Source organism: Miniopterus natalensis, chromosome 2, assembly GCF_054644295.1.
Source record: "Miniopterus natalensis isolate mMinNat1 chromosome 2, mMinNat1.hap1, whole genome shotgun sequence".
Classification (NCBI taxonomy): Eukaryota; Metazoa; Chordata; class Mammalia; order Chiroptera; family Miniopteridae; genus Miniopterus; species Miniopterus natalensis.
This window is the reverse complement of record NC_142082.1, coordinates 73,197,887-73,223,735: the sequence shown is the minus strand read 5'-3', so window position 1 is coordinate 73,223,735 and position 25,849 is coordinate 73,197,887. Positions and strand designations below refer to the sequence as shown.

The 25,849-nt window shown below is 47.5% G+C and overlaps 1 protein-coding gene across 8 annotated transcripts in view; it reads right to left on the bottom strand.

Annotated features, from left to right (window-relative positions):
- Nucleotides 1-11,473: 11,473 nt before the first annotated feature.
- Nucleotides 11,474-25,849, bottom strand: part of SERP2 (stress associated endoplasmic reticulum protein family member 2) — a 35,013-nt gene continuing 20,637 nt past the window's right edge. For 6 of the 8 annotated variants that reach the window (XM_087814328.1, XM_087814330.1, XM_087814333.1 and 3 more), the window contains one exon: nucleotides 25,180-25,616. Coding sequence is in view for 2 of the 8 variants with exons in the window: in XM_087814332.1 (XP_087670458.1) it covers nucleotides 25,576-25,616 (41 nt within the window). In the remaining 6 variants the exon portion in view is untranslated. Of the gene's footprint in view, nucleotides 11,946-12,431; nucleotides 12,473-25,179; nucleotides 25,617-25,849 lie in introns of those variants that run through there. The other 2 variants (XM_087814326.1, XM_087814325.1) reach the window with 2 other exon arrangements.

Here is a 25,849-nt window from a genome sequence, read left to right as displayed (position 1 = left end):
AGTTCCGACAACCTTGAATCTATCTATATGCCTTCATGACAATAATCATCTGATGCTGAGTCATAGCTGTTGTCCACTGTGACCTCCAGCCTGCCAGAGCCCACCACCCCTGGGATGGCCCCATACTGTGAATTGCCAGCATGTGTCACTCATCTGGTTACATACCTGGCTTAGGTAGGCATCTGAGGTTGTGTCCCAAAGCCAGACTATAACACCTGATTCGTAAAGTTTTGTGACAAATCATTATAACAGTGTTTTTAAAGTGTACATAATTTGGACACTTAAAGAAGAAAACAACTAGAACTTTTTCTGTTATCTATTTGGTTTTATTTTACTTCATAGGTCCAAGCTGTTGGAAATGAGCGGAGTTATGCTTTCTCCTTCATAGATATGGAATGGTTGAGCTGGGTCACAGCATGAAAACCTGTGCTCTCCTGGGGAAAGAAACATGGAACCCATTTGTTACTATTATTATTATTATTATTATTATTATACGTGTTGTTGAGCAGTTACTATGTGCTAATCAATTGAAATGACTGTTTTTCCTCACATCAGTCCTGTGAAGAATGTATTATCCTGAGTTACAGAAGAAGCGAGAATAACTTGCCAAGTCAGTATAACGAGCTGAGAAGTGTGATACGAACCCGGTGTGTCTGGCACCAAGGTCTGCGCTGTCAGCCACCATTTCGGCCACCTCCAAAGCCAGGCAGCTCCGCCCAGTGGAGCATGTCTGGGGCCCGTGGCTGTCCCAGTGCTGGCAGTTCTGTCCGTTCCTCAGTGTGTGTCCCGAGGTGGGCTGCGTGTGGCCATGCAGGTCAGGGCTGGCTCATGAACCCCATCCCCGCTGGCAAACAGTGATAGACAACACCCTGCCCCAAACTCTTCCCAGTCTGCCAAGCTGCTTGGCTAGCGGGTCTTGGGAACTTCTGTAAGTCCCCAAGGAGAAGAGTCCCCACAAAGGGAAGAGTAGGTGCCAAGTGAGTCAGAGAATCTATAGGCGAATACACCGCAGGAGGGCCAGCAGCCCCCTTCCCCGCTGGCAGGGCACCAGACGGCCCACTGTGTAGCCGAGATAGCTGCCTTTCCCACACCGGTACCATGGCCACTCGACCCAGAAGAGCCAGCTCTAGAAGATGAAATGTTCCTATGGAGGATGCTACTATTCATTCATTCATAAAACTCACCATCTAAATTAAGCCCCACGATATGCCAAGCTTAGGGAGTCCCCCTAAGCCTGTGGTTACGGCAATGAAAACACTTCTGCTTTTGATGTGCCCCAGTCCAGAGGCACAGATATATTAAGAATTATTATAATGCAAAAGACTATTTTCCCCAATCTCATGGAACAAAGTGGAGGGAAGAATTAATTCTCCCTGGGAGGTGGGTAACAAGACACAGCTTCAGAAAGATGGCTTTGGTCTCGTTTCAATTTTGTTTTGAGAAGAGGTGTTGGAATGTCATCTGCTGTTGGCTGCCCGGTGTTCATTTCCTCCTTTCTTTGGGAACCTCCTTTGTGGCTACAGAAATGGCCTCTTTGGCACCTGCCCTCTCCTGGCCATGGTGACCCAACCTGGTGCAGTCAGTCAACTTCAGTCCACAAAAGACTCAGAATCTTGTCCCAGCCTCTCTCTCTCTGTGTTGGATTCAGTTAGAAAATGAACTGCTTGATAGTGTTGCAGCCATGAGCAAAGAGCTTGGGGCTCCTACAGGAACCATGATGTGGACCCAGAAGATGGAGGCAGCTTAAAGAAAGCTGGGCAGAGATGTTGATCTTTGCAACTCCTTTGAGTCCTTCATTCATCTGGTCTGAAGCCACACCTACACCTGGGCAGTGTTTTTTTCTCTGAAGCTGGTTTAAGTTAGGTTTTCTGTGGCTTGCAAACTAGGGGAGCCCTAACTAATAAAGGTCCTTTCTGTTTCCTTGTCAACAGATTGGGATTCTGCTTAATTCCCGCCCCCCATAGGAATAATTATTGTTGCATACTTTCAGTTCTCAAAGTTCTATAGGAGAGATAAGTCCATCTGAGATAAAGAAAGAACTAGAGCCCCCCTCCCATAGTTTCAAATTGAGTCCATTAGTGTGAAAAACCTTACTAATACTGTAGGTGAAGAATTATTCTTTGGCGTTCTTAACTGGTCCTGGTACTTGAGACAATTCTGTAAAATGACCAACAGTAATCATCATGGAGGTAGAGGTCAACTCTATCTGGTGAGGTCATAGAAGGCTCCCCGAGAAAGTGCCTACTAGGATAAAATGAAGATTGCCACCAGGGAGAGGGAGAGGGAAAAGGGGAGAGGGAGGGGAGGGAGAAGGGGAGAGGGGGAAAGGGAGAGGGGAGAAGTATTGGAAGCATCCGTGAACAGTCAGAGGAATGGAAACTATGCTGGTTTCCTCCAGCTGTAGTGTAGGCTGGTGGGGTCTGAGGGGGGAGGCGGAGCTCAGGCCTGGAGGGCCTTGTAATCATGCTAAGGAGTTGTAGGGAAGAAACATTATATAAGTCTATTTATGAAGATTTCAAGTGGAATGAGATTGCACTCAGAGAAATCCTTATTGAGCTGTTGAAGGAGATCAGGTGCAAGTGAGGAAGCTAAGAAACACGCCAGGAGGTAATATGTCAGGGTGGGGTGGGAGAGGAGTGGGGGATCCTTCCAGCTCAGGTAATTGGGTGGGTGAGAGTGCCATCACTGGAACTGGAATAGAAAGGTAAACCAGTCTGGGAGCTTGAGCACGTTTAGTTTCAAGTATGTAGTGAGGAGCTATCAGGTAGGTATCTAAGGGGAGGTTTCCTCTAGACAGCTCTGGGCCTGTGAGAGACCTGGGAGAGTCAGCAGAGATTCTGATGCTCACCTGTGCCAGTGCTTTTCTCCTGGGCGCAGCCAGCTACCTTTCTCACCAGCCCTGGCAGTGACGTACAGCCACGGAAGGAGAGCAGGGCTGTCCATGCGACCTGCAGGCAGGGTGCTAAGGAACTCGCACACTCTGGGCATCCCAGGCTGAGTGGGAGGACTGTGAGGATGTGGGAGCGCAGAGCGACGGCTGCAGGAGCCAGGTTCCCTGAGTGACTGTGTGGAGCAGGGCTCCTCCTCCCCATACTCCCTTCCAACTCAGGATGAACTACGGAAGAATAAAAAGTAAACTTGACTTGTTGAGCCCCAGACGTTTGGTGGCAGTGGTGGTGTGATGTTAGCCTGCCTTGATTAAAAGTGGAGGATGGGGCCTGGGAAAACCTGGCTGAGGAAGAACCACCCACAGAGGAGGTGAAGAACAGTCAGAGGTGAGAGAGGCGGCAGAGCCCCAGAGGCAGGGAAATTTAAGAAAAGAGTGTGGGTGACATTGTAATGTGCTAGAGCAATGTCAGGACAGAGTAACAACAGAAGAGTGTCTACAGAGGTTGTCAAATAAGGAAGGTGATACGCTCAGGTGGGCTGGAGCAGCAGCTTGCTTGAGGAGCCTGAATGAAGAAAGAGGGTCAAGGGGAGTCAGTGTGGGGAATCAGCATTCTAAGGAACCTGTCTAGAAGGGAAAGAAGAGAGGTAGAGAAACAACTACACAGAAGATCAAGGGAAAAAATTTAAAAGAGCAGACATTTGCACATGCTAATCGATCATAGGTAATGACTGACACTCCCTAAGGAAGCAAGGAGTAATCAGAACCCCAACACAGGTGGTGGAATCAGGTCTCCTACAGGTGGATGCAAACACAGATACAGATCAATTGTGGGGGATGGGGTCAACACCCCCATCCTATTAACCTAGTTTGTCCTCTGTCAATTAGGAAGTGGGGATCTGCACAGAAAGCTCAGGTGGCAAAGGCTGGAAGTTTGAGAAAAGCACTGAAGAAAGAATCACATGGAGGACTTGTGGAAGGAAATGATACCACTGAAGGACTTTTGATTCTCATAGCAAATCCGATCCTTGCGGTCTCTGCAGAAGCCTCTGCCCCGCAGCCACCAGGCTCCAGGACTGTGCAGAAGACAGGATGGACCCAGATGAGCCTGGAGATCATGGAGGCAGTAACTAAGATAGTCCACATACGAGAAAATGCAGGCCTGGATTTGAGCAGTGGCTTAAGGGCAAGGGGAGGGGAGATTGGGATTTAATGACATGAAAACTGTAGAACTGAGAGGACCATGTGACCAACTAGATATGAGGGTTAGCACATTGGTCCTGGATGGGTGCCTGGGACAGACAGCATGTCTCTAGGAGGTTTTATCCCAGCAGCACTGACACCTACGAAGTTACACGGCAGAGTCACACATTACACAGGAACGGGGTGGGGTGTCCCTACAAAGCCCTTGGGTCCTTTCCCTTCCCTCCTTTTACAGAGGGGACACTGAGTCCCATGGTGTGAAGTCATTTACCCATGATCACAGAGTTTGCCACCAAGGCAGCCCTGGAACCAAGTGATTGGAAGGGAAAGAGGAGAGTTGGTGAGAGGCGGGGAGAAGAAGAGAGAAGGGAGGGGCATCATTCATTCATCCCTCCACTCACTTCTTCATTCACAAATAGGTATTGCCTTTTAGGTGCTGGGATCTGCCTTTAGGGAACTTCTAGCCAGGGAGGGGACATAGACAGCCTTTGGAAAAAAGTGTGCAGCTTACAGTGGGACGCCGAGGAGGAAAGAGTCATTCCCAGGTGGTGCTGGAGTGGGTGGGTGATGAGTGCCAGGAAGAGCTTCCAAGAGGAAGCAACTGAGTCTTAAAAGATGAGGCAGACCAAGTGGAAAGGACATCTCTACAGAGGGGGTGAGTGCCAGGTGGGAGAGCAAGCTGAGAGAGCCCTCGGGTTGAAGCGTGAGTGAGTGTGGAAATCCTGTCTTGACTGGTGGGGGAATGTGGTGGGAAACTTCAAAGAGAAGTGTTGCTGCAGCGTGAGTTATGGCTTTGCTCCTCATAGGCCTGGCCAGTGCAAATCAGCCGGTGGAGTGGGAAGAAAGTTGTCCCGTGTCCCTCAGCTAAGAACTGGAGGGCGCAGAGCACAAAGCCAGGCCCTGGGCTCCAGCTTCAGCTTTCCTGCACCCAAATCGCCAGACACCACACTGGGGGCTTGGATCCTGGAGGCGAGTCAGGTTCATAAATAACATAAATAAACAATGGCAGTGATAAAGTCCGTGAGCAAGAGTGTGGAGGGAGGGAGGGATTAGTCCCATCCGGCTGGGAAGGAGAAGCAGAGGTAGGATCCTGAGGAAGAAGCAGGATTTTGATAGGGTGAATGGGAGTCATAGAGAAATAAAAGATATACTGGGGGAACCATGAAATATTCTGATGGCATTTCTGCCTTAGGGAGGGGCGTCCATGGGTTTCACGGCACGCAGCAGCCGGACTCTTTTCTCTGAGCCCTGTCTCCTTGGGTCTGCCTGCCTCACCCTCCCTCCTGCCAGGGCCAGCAGCTCTCTTACCAGGGCTGTCTTGGTGTCATTTTTACAGTTCGTGTGGCACTCTGTAGATGCTAAATAAATGTCTGTTGAATGAATGAAAAGGACTACGAGAAAAGATTTGGCAGGGCCTCAGTCCTTCCACCACTACGGAAAATCTTTTGTAACTCTAGGATTATAAAACAGAAAGCTTAGTTTGCCCACAGGGCATAAATCTTCACTTCCTTCTCCAGGGTTCTTCATCTTTTGCGTGTCTTGAATCCTTTTGGTGTTTGGAGAACCATTCCCAGTACAAGGTGTGTGTGGGGTTTTTATAAAGTATTGATCAAGTAGTAGATGAATTCTTTTTTTAAATATTAAAATATGCAGGATCATAAATAAAACCTTTATATTAAAGTACAGTTATTAGACTATTTTAAAAAATAAATTAGTGGTATGGTAATAGAGAATGCTTATTTATTAACACATTAACAAGGTCTGGTAATAGGGCTCATTAATTGCTGTAATTTTGAAGTAATGATGAGCTTAATGACATTTGAAATATCTGCAACATCCATAATAGATCTGAAATAGCGATGATTTTTACTGGTAATAAAGTCACAGGAACCGCTAACACTACTATGATTTGTTGTCTGCATTTGTTACCAAAGGAAATGCTAAATGACAATTAGAGGTTAGTGAAATGACAATTAGAGGTTAGTGAAACAAACATGCATTTTTCCCCCCATCCAAGCTTAGGCAGCCACTGAATTCTCTCCCTGGTTAGTAGCTTCCGCCCAACATTCCTCAGCATCTTCACCTGCTGTTAGTTCACAGGCTGGGGGCCACCTGGGAATGGGCATCCATCAGGTGCCATAAACTGTCACGAGGAGCTCCAGCAGGGAAGCACTGGTGCTTGGGAATAATTTTGATCCTTTGGATGTAGGAGGAAATGGTTGGTCACCAGAAAATCACTAGACTCAAAAGCTCTAAGAGGGTGAATAGGCTGTTGGAGTAAAGTGTGCAGGACACAATGGGACATGAAAGAGTAGCCTCCGGACGTGGGAGGTTTTAAGCAGGCCTCTACTTTAAATTTTCCCCTTTTCACCTTCTGGACAAGAATTCAGAGAGCTGCATAAGCACTCTTGAGTTCATAGAAGTCAGCTGAGGGTATTTGTTTGTTTATTGGTTTGTTTGTTTTCTAAACTGTGTATCAAATTGGAAATGATGACAACGCCAATGAGAGTGAGTAGAAACAGCCTTGCTCTGCGTGCAGTTCAACATTTCTGCAGGGCAGTTTCGCCCTATGGTCCCCAAGCCTTAAATGTGTGCGTAACCTTTGGTCCAGCAATCCCATTGCTAAGTTATTGTTTTCTTAAGAAAATAACTATATGCTTCCTATGAAGATTTGTGTACAAAATGCTTATTGGGGTTTTAAACAATAGTAAAATAAAAATGAATACCAAAACCCAGAAAAGATCATTCACAATATATTGCAGGATCAAACATAGCCAGATCCAAAAGAGTCTCCCCGTCTGATAGCAGCCGGTGAAGCTAAAGCACACACTAGTGGAAATCGCTAGGAGAGCTTACACCGAAGGCTAACAGTGGTCACCTTTGCAAGGTGGGGTTACCCACAGCATTATTTTCCCCACGTTTGCTTCTGGGTTTTCTGTAGTTCCTGCAGGACATGTAATATGTAACTTAGGTACATTGATTTTCCAGGACATTTGTGTGGACAGAAGGATCACTGCATGCGTTTCAAAAATCATTTCCCAACAAATTTACAGCTCAATTAGAATGTATCTCCTAATAGTGTGACTTTAATGAGGACAACCTAAGGGGAAAAAAGGAAAAGTGCCCTGAGGAGGTGCCTAAAACGCGTGTGGATCTCATCATGCACAGCCAGAATCTCCGTGGGCATTGGCATCAGGACCCTCCCCTCAGGCTCTTCTCCCCACTCACAGTGGCAAATCTGGTGCTTTAGACCTGATCACACCAGCCTCTGCCACTTACAAGAGAATGTGTTACTAGCAAACAATTGGGGCTGGCACCTGGCTCGGGAGTGGTGAGTGTCTCACCAGGTGCTGGGACCACAGGGCTCAGTGGACCTGGCCTTACTCCTGAACTCTCACTTTTTCCTCTCACCTAGAAGAGGTGGGCATCTCTAGAAGGAACACACATTCATCTTATTAAAACAGAGCCTCTTGGAACCCGCTAGCTTCAAATGTCTGAAAGTCCTGATGCTTTGGCTTTGCAAACTTTATCTCACAGAGATTGACTGCATATCGATTGGAACAAATATTTATAGTACGTTTAGGCCTTTGCTCCACAAATATTTACTGAGTGCTCGCGTCACAGCCAGTGTTCATTCGTGGCTCCCCATAGGACCCTGGTTCCCCCCTCCACCATCCATCAGCAAATTCCACACATTCTTCCCAGTTTGGTTAAGGGAGGCCTTTGGGGTAAAGACTTAAGAGGGCTATGGGGAGGGACTACTCCAGTCCTGGGCTGGGTGAGGGCTTTGCTGGGGAGGCAGGAGATGCAGAACTTTGACGATGGTGGAGTTGGGCCAGATTGTCCTGGGTGCAGCAACCAGGAGCACACGAAGGGGCTGGGGCCAGGCAGGACTGAGGGCCCTGCAGAAGTGGACTGGTTTATATGCTGACCTGATCGCAGGGCTTTATGCCATTCCTTCCTTCCCCCACTCCACCTATCCACCTACATCTAAAGAGATCGTCTCTGCATAACTACTATAGAGCTATGAGCGCCTGATCTAGCTCCTGCCTCCTGCAGAGGGGAGACAGGAAAGTAAGTCATTTCAACCTAGAAAAAAGTGCTAGGGGAGCATGAATTTAAAGGGCAGCCTTGGAGCAAAGAAGGAAATGACCAGCTCTGCTGGAGGGGAGAGGAGAAGGGGATTCCAAGGAAGGAAGAGTGGTGTAAAAGCAGAGATGTTTGAAATAAGGCAGCCTGGCCCAGGAACCTAGCCGATGGCCCCAGAGGAGACTCAGGGAGTATCATGGTCACTCTCGGGGAAGCAGAGAGTTGAGGCCAGTGGAAATGTACTCCACAGGAATCCTGTGCTGACATCTGTGGGGAGGGAAGGTGTGGGTTGAGGGTTGGGCAGAAACCATGGCTGTGTGGCACAGAGACCACTTGGGAAACATGCAGTAGGGGTGACCCTGGGAGGAGGGAGCAGATCTGAGAATACCTAGGAATAAAATGGGCAGGTTGCAGGCGCTGCGTAAGGAAACCGAGAGAGTGAGGGCCTGCCAGCCTGCATGGATGGAGGCGAGAAGCTGAGTTGTTTTGAGTTGGTTCTGGGACAGCCTGGTGGGGAGCACCAGTAGGCAGTCGTTTGCTTGTATTTGGAGCTCAGGAAAGAGGACCCTGGGCCAGAGATGAGCATTACAGACATTCTGTCCTGGTAAAGGGGGCCAACTGCCAGTGCTATGACCCGTGACCTTGGGCAAGCTGTTTTACCTCTCAAGGCCTCAGTTTCCTCCTCTGTATTGTGTGGATTGTGGTGGTGGTGATGATTTAATGAGATAACCCATGTGCTGTGCTTAATTAGTACAATGCCTGGTGCATAGAAGTGCCCAGAGATTGTTAGTTACTGTGTCTGACTATTTGGGACTCCTCAGGTTTTGAGTGGTGGTTGAGGCCTTATGAATTGATGAGATGGCCCAGGGAGAACTGTGAGTGAGCTGGGAGAAGCCAAGAACAGCTGTGATCCTGAGCAAGCAAGGGTGCTTTCTCACTCAGTTTTTGAGTATCTAAGGCAGAATGGTGGCTAGAATAAATCACAGGTCTGTGGTTTCAAATCTTTTAAAAATAAATTCTCACCAGACCCTCTATATCCGCAAACAATTTAGTTTTATGAGCAAGCCAAATAAAACATTTACTCTTTATGTCTCTAAATGAACAGAATGACACTGTAAATCCCACACAGGACATTTCTAAGGTCCCTCAGAACCACCGTTGAGTTGAAACTTGTTGTTAATCCACTGTGTGACCTTGGGGAGCCACCCACTCTCTCTGAGCCCAAGTTAATTCAAAGTAAAATGAGTCGGTCAGATCAGAATCATCTCTCAGGTTTCTTCCAGTCCTAAAAGTCTAGTTCTAAAGGCAACTGTTAGGTTTTAGTTACTTGATGAACTTGAAAGTTAGATGGTGAACTTCTTTAAAAACATGTGTATATAGAGGGGAGAGGACAGGCTTTGTCCATGAGATGCCAAAGCAGGTGGCAGAGGACAGCGTGATGGACCAGACAGTGCTCAGGCCTAGGAATCCCACAGCCCCAGGGGGAGGGTCAGTGGCCTGGCTGGGCCCTTCTGTGTGTGAGCCACTGTGCTGGAGGTGGGCACCTGCCACAGCCACATAGACGTGGTGTCTGCCTCTGTGCACTTATAATCTGTTGGGAAAGTGAGATATTGAACAAGTCCCATTGATGAATGGAGCGATGCTAAGACCATGGGCAAGTTCCTGAGTTTCTTCAAGCTTCTCTGTAAAATGGGGATACAAATGTTTAACTCGAGGGGTTATGAGAGCAACTGCACTATGTGGTTTGTTTCTTTACCTGTGATGGGCTTGCAGAGATGCATGGAGTACAACACAAGTTAATAAATGAGGACATGGGGATGAAGAGATGATAAGATGAAGAAAAGGTAAATTAATCTCCAAGTTGCACACCAATGGCCCCGTATAGTTGCTAGCAGTGGGCTGCCGTTTCAGTTCCGCACTCCTAAGCTCTCAAAGACAGAGGAAAGATCATCAGTCTGATCATATCACTTCTGGTTGAAATTTTTCGATGGCTTTCTATTGCCCTTAGATGAAAGCCAAGCACCTTCATCTGTCTCATAGCTTTCTCTGCTCCCACCAGCCCCTCATATTCATATTTTATGTCATAGAGAAGCCAAACTTCACCCTTTCTTGTGCCAACCATTTCCCTGCTTTCTAGTTCTCTCTTTTCCAGCTCAGCTCATCTGTCTCTTCCTTTAGGAAGCTTCCTTGACCCTGAGGTTGGGTGAGAGAGTGCTGCTCTCTGCTCCCTAAGAATCCTGTACTTTCTTCCTCGTGGGCTCCCCATGCCTATAATTGCTGGTCTATCTTCCTTCCAGTTACCCAGTTCCTTTCCTGTGGCTCTGTTCTTCCCAGAGCGCTGACACACAATGGGCTCTCAGTAAATATTAGTAGAATGAATGGCTCTGCTGAAAGTTGCACAGCTTTCCTGCCCTGAGATCTGTGTTCAGGCTCCCCTACAGATCTTCAGAAAGGGCGTGCATGTGGTGTGGGGGGCACACAGAGTGGTCCATGGCCTGGCTGGTCAGATTAAATAAATGGTGATCTAGGAAATATGGAAAGTGGTTACAGCAGGAATCGCTGAAGAAACTAATCTCAGATGATAAGAATTCAGGTGGGAGTTTACTAAAAGGGAGAGAAGAACGGGGTGGGGGGAAGAGTGAGTTTAAGATAGCTTTTGTAAAACCTGCAGAGGCATATTAGGATGCCTGCTTTCTGTTAGCACACCACTGTGAGGCATATCTGTAGAAGTTAGTGGAAATAAAAGATCCATCTTTTATTTTGGAAATAAAAGATCAACTCCAGAAAAGAAAAAGCAGAGGATGGTACAAAACCATACACCCAAGGGACATATTCTAGGGCAAAGGTCACAGAGGTGAATGGCCAGTGACTAATCTGAATTATCCACAGTGTAGATAGATAAAAGGCAATTAGAAGTTCACATGGTGAAACCTTTCAACCTTACTCAACTGTGAAGATGCTACGGTAACCTCATGGTGAGTATTTCCAGAACCTTGGAAAATCATAATGAACATTCCACATTAACATTTCATTATATATATATAAAATGACACACACACATATGCAGGGGTGGGCAAAAGTAGATTTACAGTTGTGAGTACACAAAACACAGAGTTAATTTTTATATTATTATTTATTTATTAAGTGTTGTATTATTTACTTGTATCATTTGCCTTCTTATTCTTATTGTTATTATTGTTATTATTTTACATTTTTACTCATCATTTATCTTTTAGGTAATAATGGCTGGTCATTTAACCTACTTTTGCCCACCCCTGTGTATATATATGCATATATATATATATATATATAATTGGATTCTAAGCTACTTAAAAACAGTAAGAACATGTTCTTTTCATGCGTTTTTCACAATATCTGTTCTAGAATCTTCACATCATACTCTTTTGCTGAATTAAATTGTATTCAAAAGAACGGAGATACAGTTTTTAAATGTAGGGAAGACATGCTAAGCTTAATGATATAGGCTTGCATTTCAGGTGGATGACAAGAATTAGTCAATTGTAAAAATATTTACTACCCGGTTTAAAAAGTGATCAGAGCCTATGTGCAAAAAGACTTAGGGGTTTAAGACAATAATATATTCCATGTGAGTCGTCATTGTGCAGTGACTTCCAAGAAGATCCTCAGGACCGATGGGCTGCATTCATGAAAGTGTGTGATGGCTCTTTCCTCCACTGGTCAAAGCACATCTGGAGTAATCTTATATATGAGATCCATAAACCCAAATGCATTCAGAAAACGGTGACTAGGAAGGAGAAGGCCCTCAAAGTTATGCAATGTGCGAAACAAGTAAAGTAACGTCCCATTCATGCTATAGTTCATCTTCTCACCCAAACCAGAACCTCCATACTAATGCCAGACTCTTCACCTCCCTCAGTCTATCTTGGGTCCCGGCACTGATCTTTGTTCTTCAGTGTCCCCAGCTGAGTTCTGGTGCCCTCTGCATCTCCCCGGATTCTGCAGCAGTCTCCTTCCTCCAGGGCTCCTCACTCCCACCTCCTCATGGCTCTCAGGATGAGCCTTCTAAAATGCACATCTGTTGGTGTCACTCCCTACTTAAAATCCTTAATGCACACTCACTTATTTAGCATCTGACTTAAGCCCACTGTTACAGCCTTAGCTTGTTACCTACCATCCCCTTCACAAGCACCCTTGACTCTGGCCAGGCCACAAACCTAACAGGTCCCTCAATATGCCATCCACTTTCTCACCTCCGCACTTCTGTACTTACAGTTTCTTCTACATGGTGAGCTAGGACAAATTCAACTCCAGCTAAAAAACAAAAAGAGAAAGTATTATAATGAATGCAATGTATCCCTCAATCTAAGGTAACCCTGAATATAAAACATTGCCCAGAAAGAATATTCTCTGCCCTGCCTCAGTTTTCCCCCCTAAGCTGATTATTTACACTTATTGGAAAGGGGGGGGGGGGGGGGAGATGACAGCCAATAGTTTTAACTTTCCATCCTCCCAGCATCTTGAATTCAGAGGTGAGAGGCAGTTTTCTCCCCCATCAGGTGACCCTTGGGGAGATCTATGAGGGGCTGAGCTTTGGGTCTTCCCTGAGCCAATGACTGTGGCCAGGGAACAGGGCCTCACTTTGATTGGCCCCTGCAGGAGAGAGGGGCGGGGCGCCGTGTCTGGGACCCACCAGGACCTTCTGCAGGGAAGGTGGTTCCCAAAAGAAAGGATTCGGGGAAGACAGACCACTGTGTCTTCTCTCTTGTGAGCCTTCCCTAACCTCCCCTGAAAAGCCACTTGGCTTCTTCCTAGGTGCTTCCAGAAGTCCTCATTAATGCCCCTCTCCCTGCATGGGTTACCTTGCTGTTTTTTTTTTATTATATTCCTTTTCATCTAATGCAGGGGTGGGGAACCTTTTTTCTGCCAAAGACCATTTGGATATTTATAACATCATTCGCAGGCCATACAAAATTATCAACTTAAAAATTAACTATGAAAAAAGCTCCTAGATGCATTGAATTTCGAGTCCCGCATGCAGTTGCCTTGGTAGGGCCAGACCAATTGATCTCACGGGCCACATACGGGCCACATTCAGTCCACAGGCCCGACGGTCCCCACCTTTTTTTTTTTTTTTTAAATATATCTTTATTAATTTCAAAGAGAGGAAAGGAGAGGCAGAGAGAGATAGAAACATCAATGATGAGAGAGTCACTGATTGGCTGCCTCCTGTAGGCCCCTGTCTAGGCATGTGCCCTGACCAGGAATCGAACCCCAATCTCCTGGATCCTAGGTCGACACTCAACTGCTGAGCCATGCCTGGCTGGGCCGGACGGTCCCCACCCTTGATCTAATGGATATAATTCCTAGAGAGCAAGGATTTTGTTTGCACGGGTCATCTTCTGTTTGCTCTCCATAGCCACTCTCCACTGTTTTTCACCCTGCTTGCCCTATTGGACGGCATCACCGTGGCCCTGGGCTGGGTTTGGCCAGTGGAGCTCATGGCAGAGGTGAGGGGGAGACAAAAGAGTGAGGCTGAGATGTTTATCCCTCTGGCTCCTTCCCTGCAGGGCTCCTGTGAGCTGGCTACCTCCCTGGACAGAAGGCGACAGTCCTGTCAGAGAGTCCTCTCCACATAGCTCTGGGTTCTGGAAACATTTCCCTTCCTTTGTCTCTTCCAAGCTTGTTCTGCTGTTCTCAGCCCAGCTCTGTGCTGTCCCTTTAGGTTTCCCTATACTCTGCCGGCCAGCTCCTTTATTAGACTCTCCTCACATTACCCAATTAGAGGTGCCGCCTGGTTCCTTCCAGGCCCCTGCCCAACACAGTGTTCTATTCAGCTTTGTTTCCTCAGGATTCCGAACAGCGCCTTTCACACTAAGGGCATTTAATAAATTCAGGAATTAAGGAATGATTGAATATATACTGGATATAGGAGTGCTGAGCTCTGTGTGGAAAATAGACCAGGGGAGCAGCTTTCAAATTTTTTTGGCCGGGACTCAGAGTAGGAAACATAGGTCATATTGCAGTGCTATACACATGCATATTTATATCTAAGTGAGGAGTTTTGTGAAGCAGTGCTTACCTTTACTATGTGCAATGCACTGTGATATTGTCTATTTAATTCTGCTCTATTTCAACTTCAGATTCTCATTATGGTCCACTAAATTGATGGCCTGCAAAGTAGTTGAAATCCTTGCTTAAGAAGCCCTGGCTCAGTGACCTTTAGCATTCCCTCCATTCTGGAGAGAATTCTACCATTGTGGTTGTGGTTCCAATGGTAGAATTCTAAGGCATAACTAATGAGAATGTAATAATGTCACAGTGATGATGCATTTAATGGGAGTTAGCATCAATGCCTTGAAAAATCAAATGAAATTGCCATTCTAGCTTCAGTTTTCAGAATTCATATTTGAAGTTGGCCTTTCCTAGGTTTAGCCTAATTTGGAGAAGGGATGGATTAGAGCTCTCAAAACATATTGATGGCCCTGGCCTGTGTGGCTCAGTTGGTTGGAGCATCGTCCCATACACTGAAAGGTCGTGGGCTTGATTCCTGGTCAGGGCACATGCCTAGGTTGCAGGTTCAATCCCCAGTTGGGCCACTATGAAAGGCAATCAATCAATGTTTCCCTTTCTCCCTTCCTCTCTGTAAAGACAATAAATGTGGCCAGGGAACAGGGCCTCAGTCATTGTGTGTGTGTGTGTGTGTGTGTGTGTGTGTGTGTGTGTGAGGCCTGATGTATGTGTGTGAGAGTGTGTGAGTGCACGAGTGTGTGTAAGTGTGTGTGTGTGTGGTTGAGCGTGTGAGTGTGTGTGAGTGTGTGTGTGAGTGTGAGAATGTGTGTGTGTATGTGTGTGTGAGTGTGAGAATGTGTGTGTGTATGTGTGTGTGAGTGTGAGAATGTGTGTGTGTGTGTGTGTGAGTGTGTGGTAGAGCAGAGTCAGGGAGAGGAAGAATGTGATGCAGGGAAACAGAACCTTCCTCAGAGATTTGAAGCTAAATGATCTGAAAAGCACTTGGAGCACTACCTGGCACCCAGTAAGGGCCATGTGGATGATTTTATTACTATAGAGGCAGAAGGAGAGAGAGGTGGATTCAGAGAGAGAGAGAGGTAGAAATAGAGTGAGGGAGGGAAGGCAGGAGGCGGGAGTCCCTAGTCCTTGAAACCCCAGGAATCTGACAAGAAGGTGTGACCTGGGCAGAGCCCCCTTGTCAGCTTGTTCTCCCATAAAGATGACTGTGCTCACCTTCCTCCCTGTTGTATTTCTAAATTTAAATAACACCTTTACTTTGTAAAGGAAAATAATTTTCTGGGTTCCCTGAAGTACCTCAGTACAGCACATAGAAAATCTGCCAAGCAGCAGCCATTGAGCATAGGGACAGGGACGATGGGCTCTGTGGTGGCTGCTGGTCTCCCTCGTAGCCCCCGCTGGCCTGCCTCCTCACAAATCACTTGGGTTTCATCCCATCCCGTCTTTGGCAGGAGAGGAGCTGCTTCCCAGATGTGTAGGATTAGGGTGAATCTTACACAGCCTGCGGCCCCTTCACGGGGATGGGTCTGGGTCCCTGAACACACTGAAGAGGCTCCCAGGGCAGCTTCCCCTGACACCCAGGGAGCTCCAGCCCCCTGCGACCTGAAGGCTTCCTGCCTGTGTGCCGGCTCTGAAGGGACATGGCCAATGGAGCCCCCATGATGTCCGTGATGATTTACAATCCAGGCCATCAGAGGGGGACATTTTTGGTTCACATTTAAAAAAACCTCTGTCTTGTTTGTGGACAAAGCTGCCAAGAGGCCTGCAGGAGGGTTCCTTCCCCGTCAGGCTGGCAGGCTCGGGCACACTGCGGCCCTCAGAACTGTCCTCATGCCTCGTGCCTCGTGCCAGTGGAGGCTGCACTAACCCACTTCTCCTCTCCCTCTCCACCGAGAAGAAAGCAAAGAGCCAGACCAAAGGACTGTTTGCATTTGCTCTCAGGCTGAGATTTCAGAAAGCGATCGTTGAGAAGGGTTCAGGGAGAGGTAAACGAGCCTGGTTTCTCTGGAGAGAATTCGGGAGCCAGCTCCAGCTGGGGAGGGAAGAAGGGAGGGAAGACAGTGTGCAGCCCAGAGAGGAAGGGACGCTGGGGACCAACCAAGGGGCACAGCTAATGAGGCTTGGAGAGGAAATGCTATAGGCACCCCCAGCCCGGGCAGAGAATAAGCAGTCTTGTTGGGTACAGAGCAGCAACTGCTAATCCTTAGTGGGAGAGAGACAGACAGACAGAGAGGCGAAGGCAAAAGAAGCCTCCACACCTGCCTAGGGATGTTGTCAGGAGTGGCTTCCTCAGGGAAAAAGTACAAGTCCTCAGCGCAAAGACCCAGACAATTTCAACAGCTGGTCCTCAGGGCCTGCGCCTGGCCTCCCTGCTCCGGCTCCTCACGGCTGTTCTGGAAGCCTGGGGCCGGTTCCCTCCCGCCTCAGCTGCAGCCCTAAGCAGATCCCAGGCTGGGTAATTACATCAGCGACCTTTCCTCTCCTCAGCCCCTGGGGAGTCCGGCCCCCTCGGAAAGCAGCAGGAACCTCTTCCAACACAAATAAATGATGATGGGAGGTAGCAGCCTTGATGTTAGAAAATGGGGAGAAACATCTTATGGATTTCACTCAAACTGAAAGAGATGGGAGCCAAGCCCTGCCCCTTTCAGGGCCACAGGCCAATCTGGGAGACAGAGCTGGAGAGATGGCCCTTGAAATACAGGTTTGGTGACTTTTGACAGTGAATGGCCCTAATTCACCCGGGGAGCACTTCTGTCCCTTTGCCATCTTCTGCCTGTTTTCAGCATTTGTTGTAAAATAGAAAGAAACACACAGCCAAGATCTCCCTGTGCTGCACAGGCAGAGAACAAATGAAATGTTTTCCTACTATGTAAAAAAGCCCACATTTTCCCATATGCTGAGCATAGAACAATGTCACGGACCTCCCCTCTCCTTTTTATTTTCCCCAAAAGCCTTCCCAAAGAGAGAGCAAACACCAGTTTTGTGGACGTATGTCTAATACACAGATATCTTTCATGACACTGTCATATTGAAAGTCGTTGTGTGTTCTGGCAGCCACCTGACTTCCTCAGGAGGCAAACAGATTGTGCACCAGTGTGAAAGAGAGGGAGCCCCGGAGAATGCGGGTGCTGTTCCTGGAGACAGGAGCCTGAGAGCCCAGGAAGGGGCCTGCAGCGCCCCAGCCCACCCTGCCCTCTGCTCTTCCTGAGCTCCCAAGATACCCCTGGTCTGCAGAATTGAGGGCCCTTTTCCTGTGTGTGAGTCCTGCTTACTGACTATCCTATGGACACCTTGTCACCAGAAATGCACCTTTATCCTACTCTCACTGTCCCCCTCCCCCTCCAGCTTATTCAGTCTGAAGATGCTTTCTTGAAATGATAAGAGTCAGATGAAAAAATGGGAAAAATAAGCCATTTTCTCACATAGAATACAAGTTTTAGAACTGGACACATTTCTACCACCCCTTCTAGAAACATTTCCCTGTGAGATGTGGTTCTGAGAGAGTTGACTGAGAACATTGCAGGTGTAACATGCAGGTAAAACATACCTGGTGATTTCTTGTGGACAATGAAGTGAATCGCTAAAATGCCAGAAAGTCCCTTCCCTTCCCTTCCCTTCCCTTCCCTTCCCTTCCCTTCCCTTCCCTTCCCTTCCCTTCCCTTCCCTTCCCTTCCCTTCCCTTCCCTTCCCTTCCCTTCCCTTCCCTTCCCTTCCCTTCCCTTCCCTTCCCTCCCCTCCCCTCCCCTCCCCTCCCCTCCCCTCCCCTCCCCTCCCCTCCCCTCCCCTCCCCTCCCCTCCCCTCCCCTCCCCTCCCCCTCCCCCTCCCCCTCCCCCTCCCCCTCCCCCTCCCCCTCCCCCTCCCCCTCCCCCTCCCCCTCCCCCTCCCCCTCCCCCTCCCCCTCCCCCTCCCCCTCCCCCTCCCCCTCCCCCTCCCCCTCCCTCCCTGTTTTCTTCTCTCTTCCTTTCTTTTTCCTCCCTCCCTCCTTCCCTCCCTCTCTTCCTTCTCCCTCTGGCTCCCTGCCCTCCCCCCCAATTTTCCATGTATATGAGTCTCCAGTGCTACCTAATTGACTGCATGTCCTATCTCCATGCCCTTCAGGAGTAACACAGGAGGTTTGAAGATAACAAAGAATGAAACTAGCAGTCAGTCAGCCTTTTGACAGATACCAGTGGTCTTCCATAGCCCAGATTAATTTCGAATCTTGCCTAAACCCCACCCCCAGGAATTACTATAAATAATAAAACACTGACAGCAGCATGTATGTGAACTTCGAATGTTTTCTCCATCAGCTGGGATGGGTTGTGCTAACCCACCCTCACTTTCCAGTCTGGGCATCCTTGCTGATGAGAGCATGGTGTGCTAAGAAAGCGCCCTGGTAAAGGTAGGATTTTGAATATGAAACATTTTTGGGGGGCAGTCCCTACCTGTCCTGAGTAGCAATTATGATATTATTATATGATTGCCAACAGTGATTACAAATATAATTGTACACAGATATGTAATTACATAGATAATTTGTGTAGCATTTTATAGTTTTTTCAAAGCAGTGCCACATGCATCATATCATTTGCTTCCCACAATAGCCCTGTGATGTGGGGGGATGGGATATCTTCAAATATCCAGGTGAGGAAATCAAGGTCCACAGCAAAAGTGATGAGTGGAAGCCAGGGCAAGAACCCAGTGGCTTGACTTCTGATCTTGGGCTGTTTCTACAGTTCTCTTCTGCCTTCCAAAACTCCAGTCTCACAGAAACTATGTACTCAGCAAGAGGCTATTACTTGTTGACTCATTCGTGCATTCCTTTCATGACTATTTTTGAGCTCCAGGCAGTGTTCTTCCTCTTGGATATATAACCGTGGAAATAAAAAACAAAGCCAACCCTTTCTGTCAGGGTCAAGCCCTTATTAAGGGCCATGCAGTGGCAAAGAGCGCAGATGCTGGGGCCAGTTGGCTTGGGTTTAAATCCCAGCTCCCCTGTCCACCAGCAGCATGACCTTTTGGGAGTTTGTCAAACCTCATTGATAGGACAGGGATAATTACAGCTCCCACCTGAGGGGCGTTTTGTGAAGATTAAAGGAGTCGATACTCATAGGTACCTGGACAGTGTCTGGCACGCAGTAAGCCTTGCACAAGTGTTAGTCGTGAGTGGAACCTACTTTGTGGGAGACTGAAAAAACAAATGTCTGCTATTATAAAATGTTTAAGAATGCTTTGCAGCAAATTTTGTGTGATGACTCATGGCTTATTTCTTTCTGGCTTCTTCTTAGCAGTAACCACTTACCTTCTCTCACCAGTACCCTTCATCCATTCTGCTCCCACCAAGGAGAAACGAATAGAAACCTCATGGCCAATTTTCAAAATATTCATTTGGGATTCTGTTCCAGAGCTTTCTGCAGCTCTGCTCAGATCTCACTGTGACTCTAGTGTGATATTTAAAGTGTGTATCTGTCAAAGTAAGATAAAAGAGAAGTCTTTGTTTATAGATTTGTGTATTTGGAACTTTCAAAGTGTCAACGACATAGTCTTTGCCTCTCTCTTGACAGAAGGCATTTTGAATATTCAAGGCCAAAACTCTAGAAAAGAGCATGACTCCCCTACTTCCCCCTCCTTAAACTTTGCTTTGTCTTTCAGGTCCCCCTACCCCAGCTCCCCACTCATACCAGGGCACCTGAGGTCCTTTGTAGTCATCCCAAAAGACTTCCTCACAGCTCTGCCAATTACCTATATCACTATTATTATTTAAAGTCTAACTTTCCTCTTCGGAGAGTCCGCTTTCTGCCATGAACAAGGGACAAAAAGTTTGTGGAAATGGAAAACTTCCCAAGTTAGTCCCGTGTTTCTTGAGATGAGGGCTTGTGTGTGGACCCCTGGCTAGGTTGACCATATGTCCTGATTTGCCCAGGACAGTCCTAGTTTATGTTTGGTGTCCTGGTATAATTATTAATAGTATCTACTTTCATGCTCAAAAGTATCCTGGCATGTGTGATAAATCCCATGGTCGCCTACCCGTGGCCCACAGCAAACTTTCTCTGAGATACCGCTGTGAGTTGTGCATAGATGGGCTCTAAGGGCCTGAGGAGCGCAGTGAGAGTAAGACCCTAAGAAAAGGTGATGGCTAGAAAACTGACCACAACTAAACATTGAATGTTACAATCACACAACACGCTAAAAACACAGTATTGTGGCAGAAACAGAGTTCACTAAATACCCATGTTCGCCCTGACATTTCCGGCTCCCCTTGCAGGTGAATGGGGCCGTGCAATTAGTTTTGGCCAATACAGTGGTGAGTGGAAGCGACGTGTCACCTCTGGGCGGTGGCATCGAAGTGCTGCTGGCCTTCCTGCACCCCTCCCTCTGTTCTGTGGGGACTCTGTGCGGAGACACCCCCGGAGGGAAGCCCTCGCCACCCTGCCTCTGCCTCGTGTGAGAAGTGAACGTGCATAGCGCTGAGTGACTGAGACTGTTGTTTCTGCGGTATAGCAGCGTCCTGACTCCTCCTGAAATGAGAATATTACAGCCCCATCTGTGAAGAACAGTATATAAAAAGCCTACACGCTCTCTCTGAAGACACAGGAATACAAGGCCTTCCTTTGCTCTGACGGTGCTGTTTAAAATCCCATCCACCCTCCCAGTTACCATCACGCTATCTTGCTTTCTTTTTCTTCATAGTGCTTATTGACATATTTATGTGTTGTTGTGTATCCCCCCCTAGAATGTAAGTTCCATGAAGGCAGGGACTTGTGCCTTAAAACAGGGCCTGGCACTTAATGTATAGTTTTGAAAAATGAGTAATGGGTTGAAAATTCTATAGGTAACAATCTTCTCTCAGATCCAAGAAGGTAATAAAGGAAAGGCCCTCTGGCCTTTATTAAATGCTTAAAACAAAGCAACGAAGGGGTGGAGACAGAAGTCAAAGACATAGACTCTCTTCAAGAGGTTTTCCATTGATTTGGGAGACAAAATATAGAGGCATGAAACAAGCAGGGAGCAAAACTCGAGGTACAAAATAGTTAATTAAGTATTAAGTGTACCTAAATGTGTGAGGGGTGAAGGGGAGCAGGTACAGGCGGCTAACCATGGACCGCTCTCTGGAGCAGGCAGGTTCGGCACAGGACCTAGAGCACTGGTTCTCAAACTTGTGTCCGCACGGGAATGGCCTGGCGAAATTTTAACCCAGGCTGCTGGGTCCCACCCCAGAGTGTCTGCTTCAGTGGGTCTGAGTTAAGGCCCGAGGATTTACAGTTCTAACAAGTTCCCAGGTGATGCTGCTGAGGCTGGAAGAAAGGGGGACCAGAGTTTGAGAGCTGCTGCTCCAGAGCAGTGGTTGGCAAGCCACGGTTCTGCAAGACCACTGTTTTTTTTACATAAAGTTTTATTGGATCATAGCATGTCCATTCCTTTATGTATTATCTATGTCTGCTTTCAAGCTACAACGGTGTAGTTGAGTAGTCTCAAGACCATCTGGCCCACAAAGCCTAAAATATTTACTACCTGATTCTCTACAGAAAATGTTTGCTGACTCCTGGGAGGCAGTCAGACCCAGGCTGGCAGATGAAAGCCACGGGACTTGAAACCTTTCAAAGAGAGGGTCCTGTGCCTGAGAGCTACCTCGATGTGCAGCTGAAGCTTGGTGATGGCTTATGCACTGCAAAGGACAGCACCCAAGTGGCATTTTGCCTCCCAAGCTCTGGGGACCAAGTGTGGAATAGCTGCAAGAATAATACATTCAAGTATTCTTGTGTCTGGCTAGGATGGGAAATGTGCAAAGCGCAGCCTACGTGTGCATGTTTCCTTCCCTTCCAAACCAGCAAGCACACTCGCCTGCGCGCTGGCCTCCCTACAAACAGTGTCTGCTCTGTAAGCATGCCTTGGAGGCCAGGGCCCTGGAAAAAGCCCTTAGCCTTCCCAGCACACACACTTCTTCACTCCTACAGAGCCCCGAGAGTCAAGTATTAAGCACTCTGTGTCTCGGCCTGTGGTCTACGTGGGACGACAAATACGTACAAGACTTGGAGCAAAACAGGACATAGTGTCTCATTGTCGCTGAGCTCTGTGGAGCAACCAAAATGTTTACAAGTTTTTTTTAATATAACACTTTATTAAATTTACTGGGGTGACAGTGTTTAATATGAACATATAGGTTTCAGGTGTGGGTTTCTTTGCTACAAGATTTGTATGTTGTTCTATCTGACCACCACCCAAAGTCATAGCTTACAAGTTCAGAGGGAGGAATTCTTGTGGATCCGAGTTGATGCAGTGTTAGGTTTGGGGGTATTACCTCTGGGTCCCTGGTTCGATTTAATTACAATAAGTCTGCTGGTGAATTGGTTCTCAAATGGTAATTGGTGAATGGCCAGCATCAGAATCATCTAAGTGAATATTTTTAAAAAGGACATATGCCCGTCTTTTACAGAGTTTGATTTTCAGCAGATTCCTGCTTTTAATCACCCCCTCCCCCTGATCCCAACCTCAAGTGATTGTGATGCACGGCACATCAATGCTGACAAATGGAATCTGGTGTCTATTTTACCTTGTTTCAATGATTTAAGGTGGTGCTAGTGCTGTCTCTTCAGGAGCTGCCAATGCCCCTTAAATCCCAAAAGAAGCTACTCATCACCACTGGAGGTACTGCTTGGCTGTGGCTGAGATGTGGCATCTGGTTCTCATCAGGATTCAAAGTGGGATTCAGACTTTCTTACCTTATGAGCCCTGCTTATCTGTTTCTCGCTAAGGGCTTGGTTTTTCCCTGAAGAAGAGTAGTTTTCAAACTATAGGTTAGAACCTATTCATGGGTTGTTAAATCATTTGAGGGGGGGTGAAACCAGCATTAAAAGAACTAGACTAGAAAAAAAAAAAATCCGAGTGCATGACGTGTTAAGGGTAAGTGCCGTCTGTAAAGCTTGTTTTGGTGGGTGTGCTGTGTATGGGATGCTGTGTGTTCCTTACTAGGTGTCACACCAAAAGATGTTCATACGTCTCTGCTGAACAACACAAATCCACCGTGACCCTAATTTACTTAGGGTAGCTCCTGTCTCTGCTTGCAGAAGACTGATAGAAGAAGTGGCCAGGGAGGGCAGACTGTCATAAGCCAGTATTTCAGGGAGGCCACCTGGACACTAATAGAAAACCAATTTGTGGATGATCACATAGCCTGGGGAGGTAAATCAATCACAGGCACTTTGAGGAATGGCAGCTGACTCAGCCCAGTGCACCTGCCATCTGGGGATAGCTGAAGTTATCTGGAGCCCAATCTGGCCAAGTTTCAGTTTCCCTTTCCTTGACATGGGGATAATCACCCTATTATTACTGAAAAGACCAAACTTGGGGGAGGGGGAAGGACTCCATTCAATAAAGGATGAACCACAAAGCTCAGGCCTTTCCTGAGGGTGTGGTAGATGTCCTTATATTGGCATTAGGGGAAGGCACATACTCAGATCAAATCTAGGCAACATGGGAGTCAGAGAGGACATATGTGGGAGCCCAGACCAGGTAAACCTATGTGAAGGGGCCTTTCTTTTTCTGACCTCTTGGCGGGCAGGAGTGGGGTCTGATCATTCAGTACCCTGGTTCTACTCAGTGGCCTAGAACAGCCGGACAGAGCCAACTTAATGAGGGCAGGCTCGTAGGGCATGTATTGTGCGCAGCTCTCAAGTGGTGGGAAATGTGTTTTGTCACCTTGAGAGGGCCTTGGGGGTGGGGGAGTAGTGGGGGCACAGTAGTGGTGGTGGGAGTGTCCCTGGGGTGGCTAATTTTGGACCAGCCCTGCTACCCTCTCTTCTGAGTGAGAAAGAAAAAGGCAGGAGGATGGGAGAGAAGAAAGCCTTAGAGAATATCACTGAAGGGTGTGGGGTAAAAGGCTCTAGTAGATGAAAAAACCTCACCCTCTATTGTGAAGTGTGCCCCTTATAGCAAAGCCTCTAAAGTTGGTGAGAAAGGGCCTGGCCACTTCTACCACTTTCATTTTTAAAGCTCTCACAGTACTTTGGGATAAAAAAAAAAATAGCCAAGAATGCAAAGATGGAATTTAAAAAAACAACAAAGTCCTATTTAAATTTGCATGGTGCACATTTTTAATCCTGTCAGAGATCTGTGCAGCTGTCCCTGACTTCCTTAGGTGACATCAGAAGTCTCATTGAAAAGGCATGCCAAATCCTGCTCCCGTCCCTGCCAGGATAGACTTTGCTTAAGAGCAAGCTTTGGTTGCCTTCACTGCTTGGGGATGGGACAAAACCTCATTCCGATTGCGGTCCTCAAAAGTTAGAGTGCAGAAGCCTCACCCAGGCTTGTACCAAACATGGATTCTTAGCCGCACCTGCAGTAATTTGGATTTAGCCAGCTTGAGGTGGGACCCCAGAATCTGCAGTTTGAGATGCATCTCTCCCACTCCCAACACGCCGAGATGCCGGTGCAGGCAACCACACTTGGAGACACGGTGGGGAAGACTTGCCAGGGAGAGGTGGTCTCACCCACCAGCCCGGGGCCTCACCCCCCCATCCTGCCAGCTGACCACCCAGAGCTCAGCACACTCCTGCCTGCCCTGAGCTCTGTGTGAGGGCAGGGCTGGGCCCGAGGTTGGACAGTTTTCACAAAGGGGCCTCAGACATCTGCTTCCCACCAAACTCGGAGGCAGAACACAGCGAGGGCGGCTAATTGGGACCTTAACACACATTGCAAGTGCTTTTTCTAGAGTGGAAAAAAGAATAATAACAAAAACCCAAATGATGAGAGAGACAGAGAGGGAGAGAAAGAGAGAATTGTCAAATGTGTGGAAAACCCAAGGTAATTAGAACCACTGAGGGCTTCCTTTCAGGCAAAGACCTTCAAGTTTGCCCAGCAATCTGCTGGGTAAATCTAGCTCTGGTTTGGGGTCACAAATTCCCTGACTCTTTCCCAATCGCATATTCAAGTTCCCCACCTCCTGCCTCTAACCCTCCTGGAGCTATTCTCACATCTTCTTTACTTGTTTTCTCACTGTAACCCACACAGGACATAAGGTTGAACAAAGACATTTATTTGTAAAACCGGTTCCCAATGGAGGAGAGATTGTATCCATAGAAAGTAAACCAGTGATCATTCAGAGGGCTACATGCATACATTCCTGAAACCAAAAGAAAAACCAGAGAGCGCTGCTGCAGACGCCTGGGAGCTACTGATCCTGCCACCAGAAAAGCAAAATGTCTTTTCCACTTCAGAACACGGATGTACCAAGATGTCCTGTGAGAAGGCAATTTGGTCTGACATCCACGATGAAGTGATCAGGGAGCATCTGTGGGAGCCATTTTTTCCTATTCTTTGCGGCCTGTTTGCTTCCCACAGATACCGGGCTAAGAGCTTAAGAGGTCCTCCACCCTCCAGCGGGAGGGGCAGTGTCAAATCCCGGGCCTTCTCACATGCCCATCCTTATGCTCTGAATGATCTGAAAGATAGCTGAAAGAGGAAAACAGAACAGCTCAGACACCAGGCAGCACACAGCTGGAAACCCAACCCCACAGCCAGCCTGCTCCCATGACCCTGGGCCCTTGACACGTTAGCACACAGCTGATTAGATATTTCCTAACAAGGAGTTAAGTTAACAAAAGGTCAGTGAACTTCTCTAAAAAGACAGCCTTGCAGTGTCTGCTGATGGATGCCTCAGGGATTTATAGATAACTCCTGCTAAT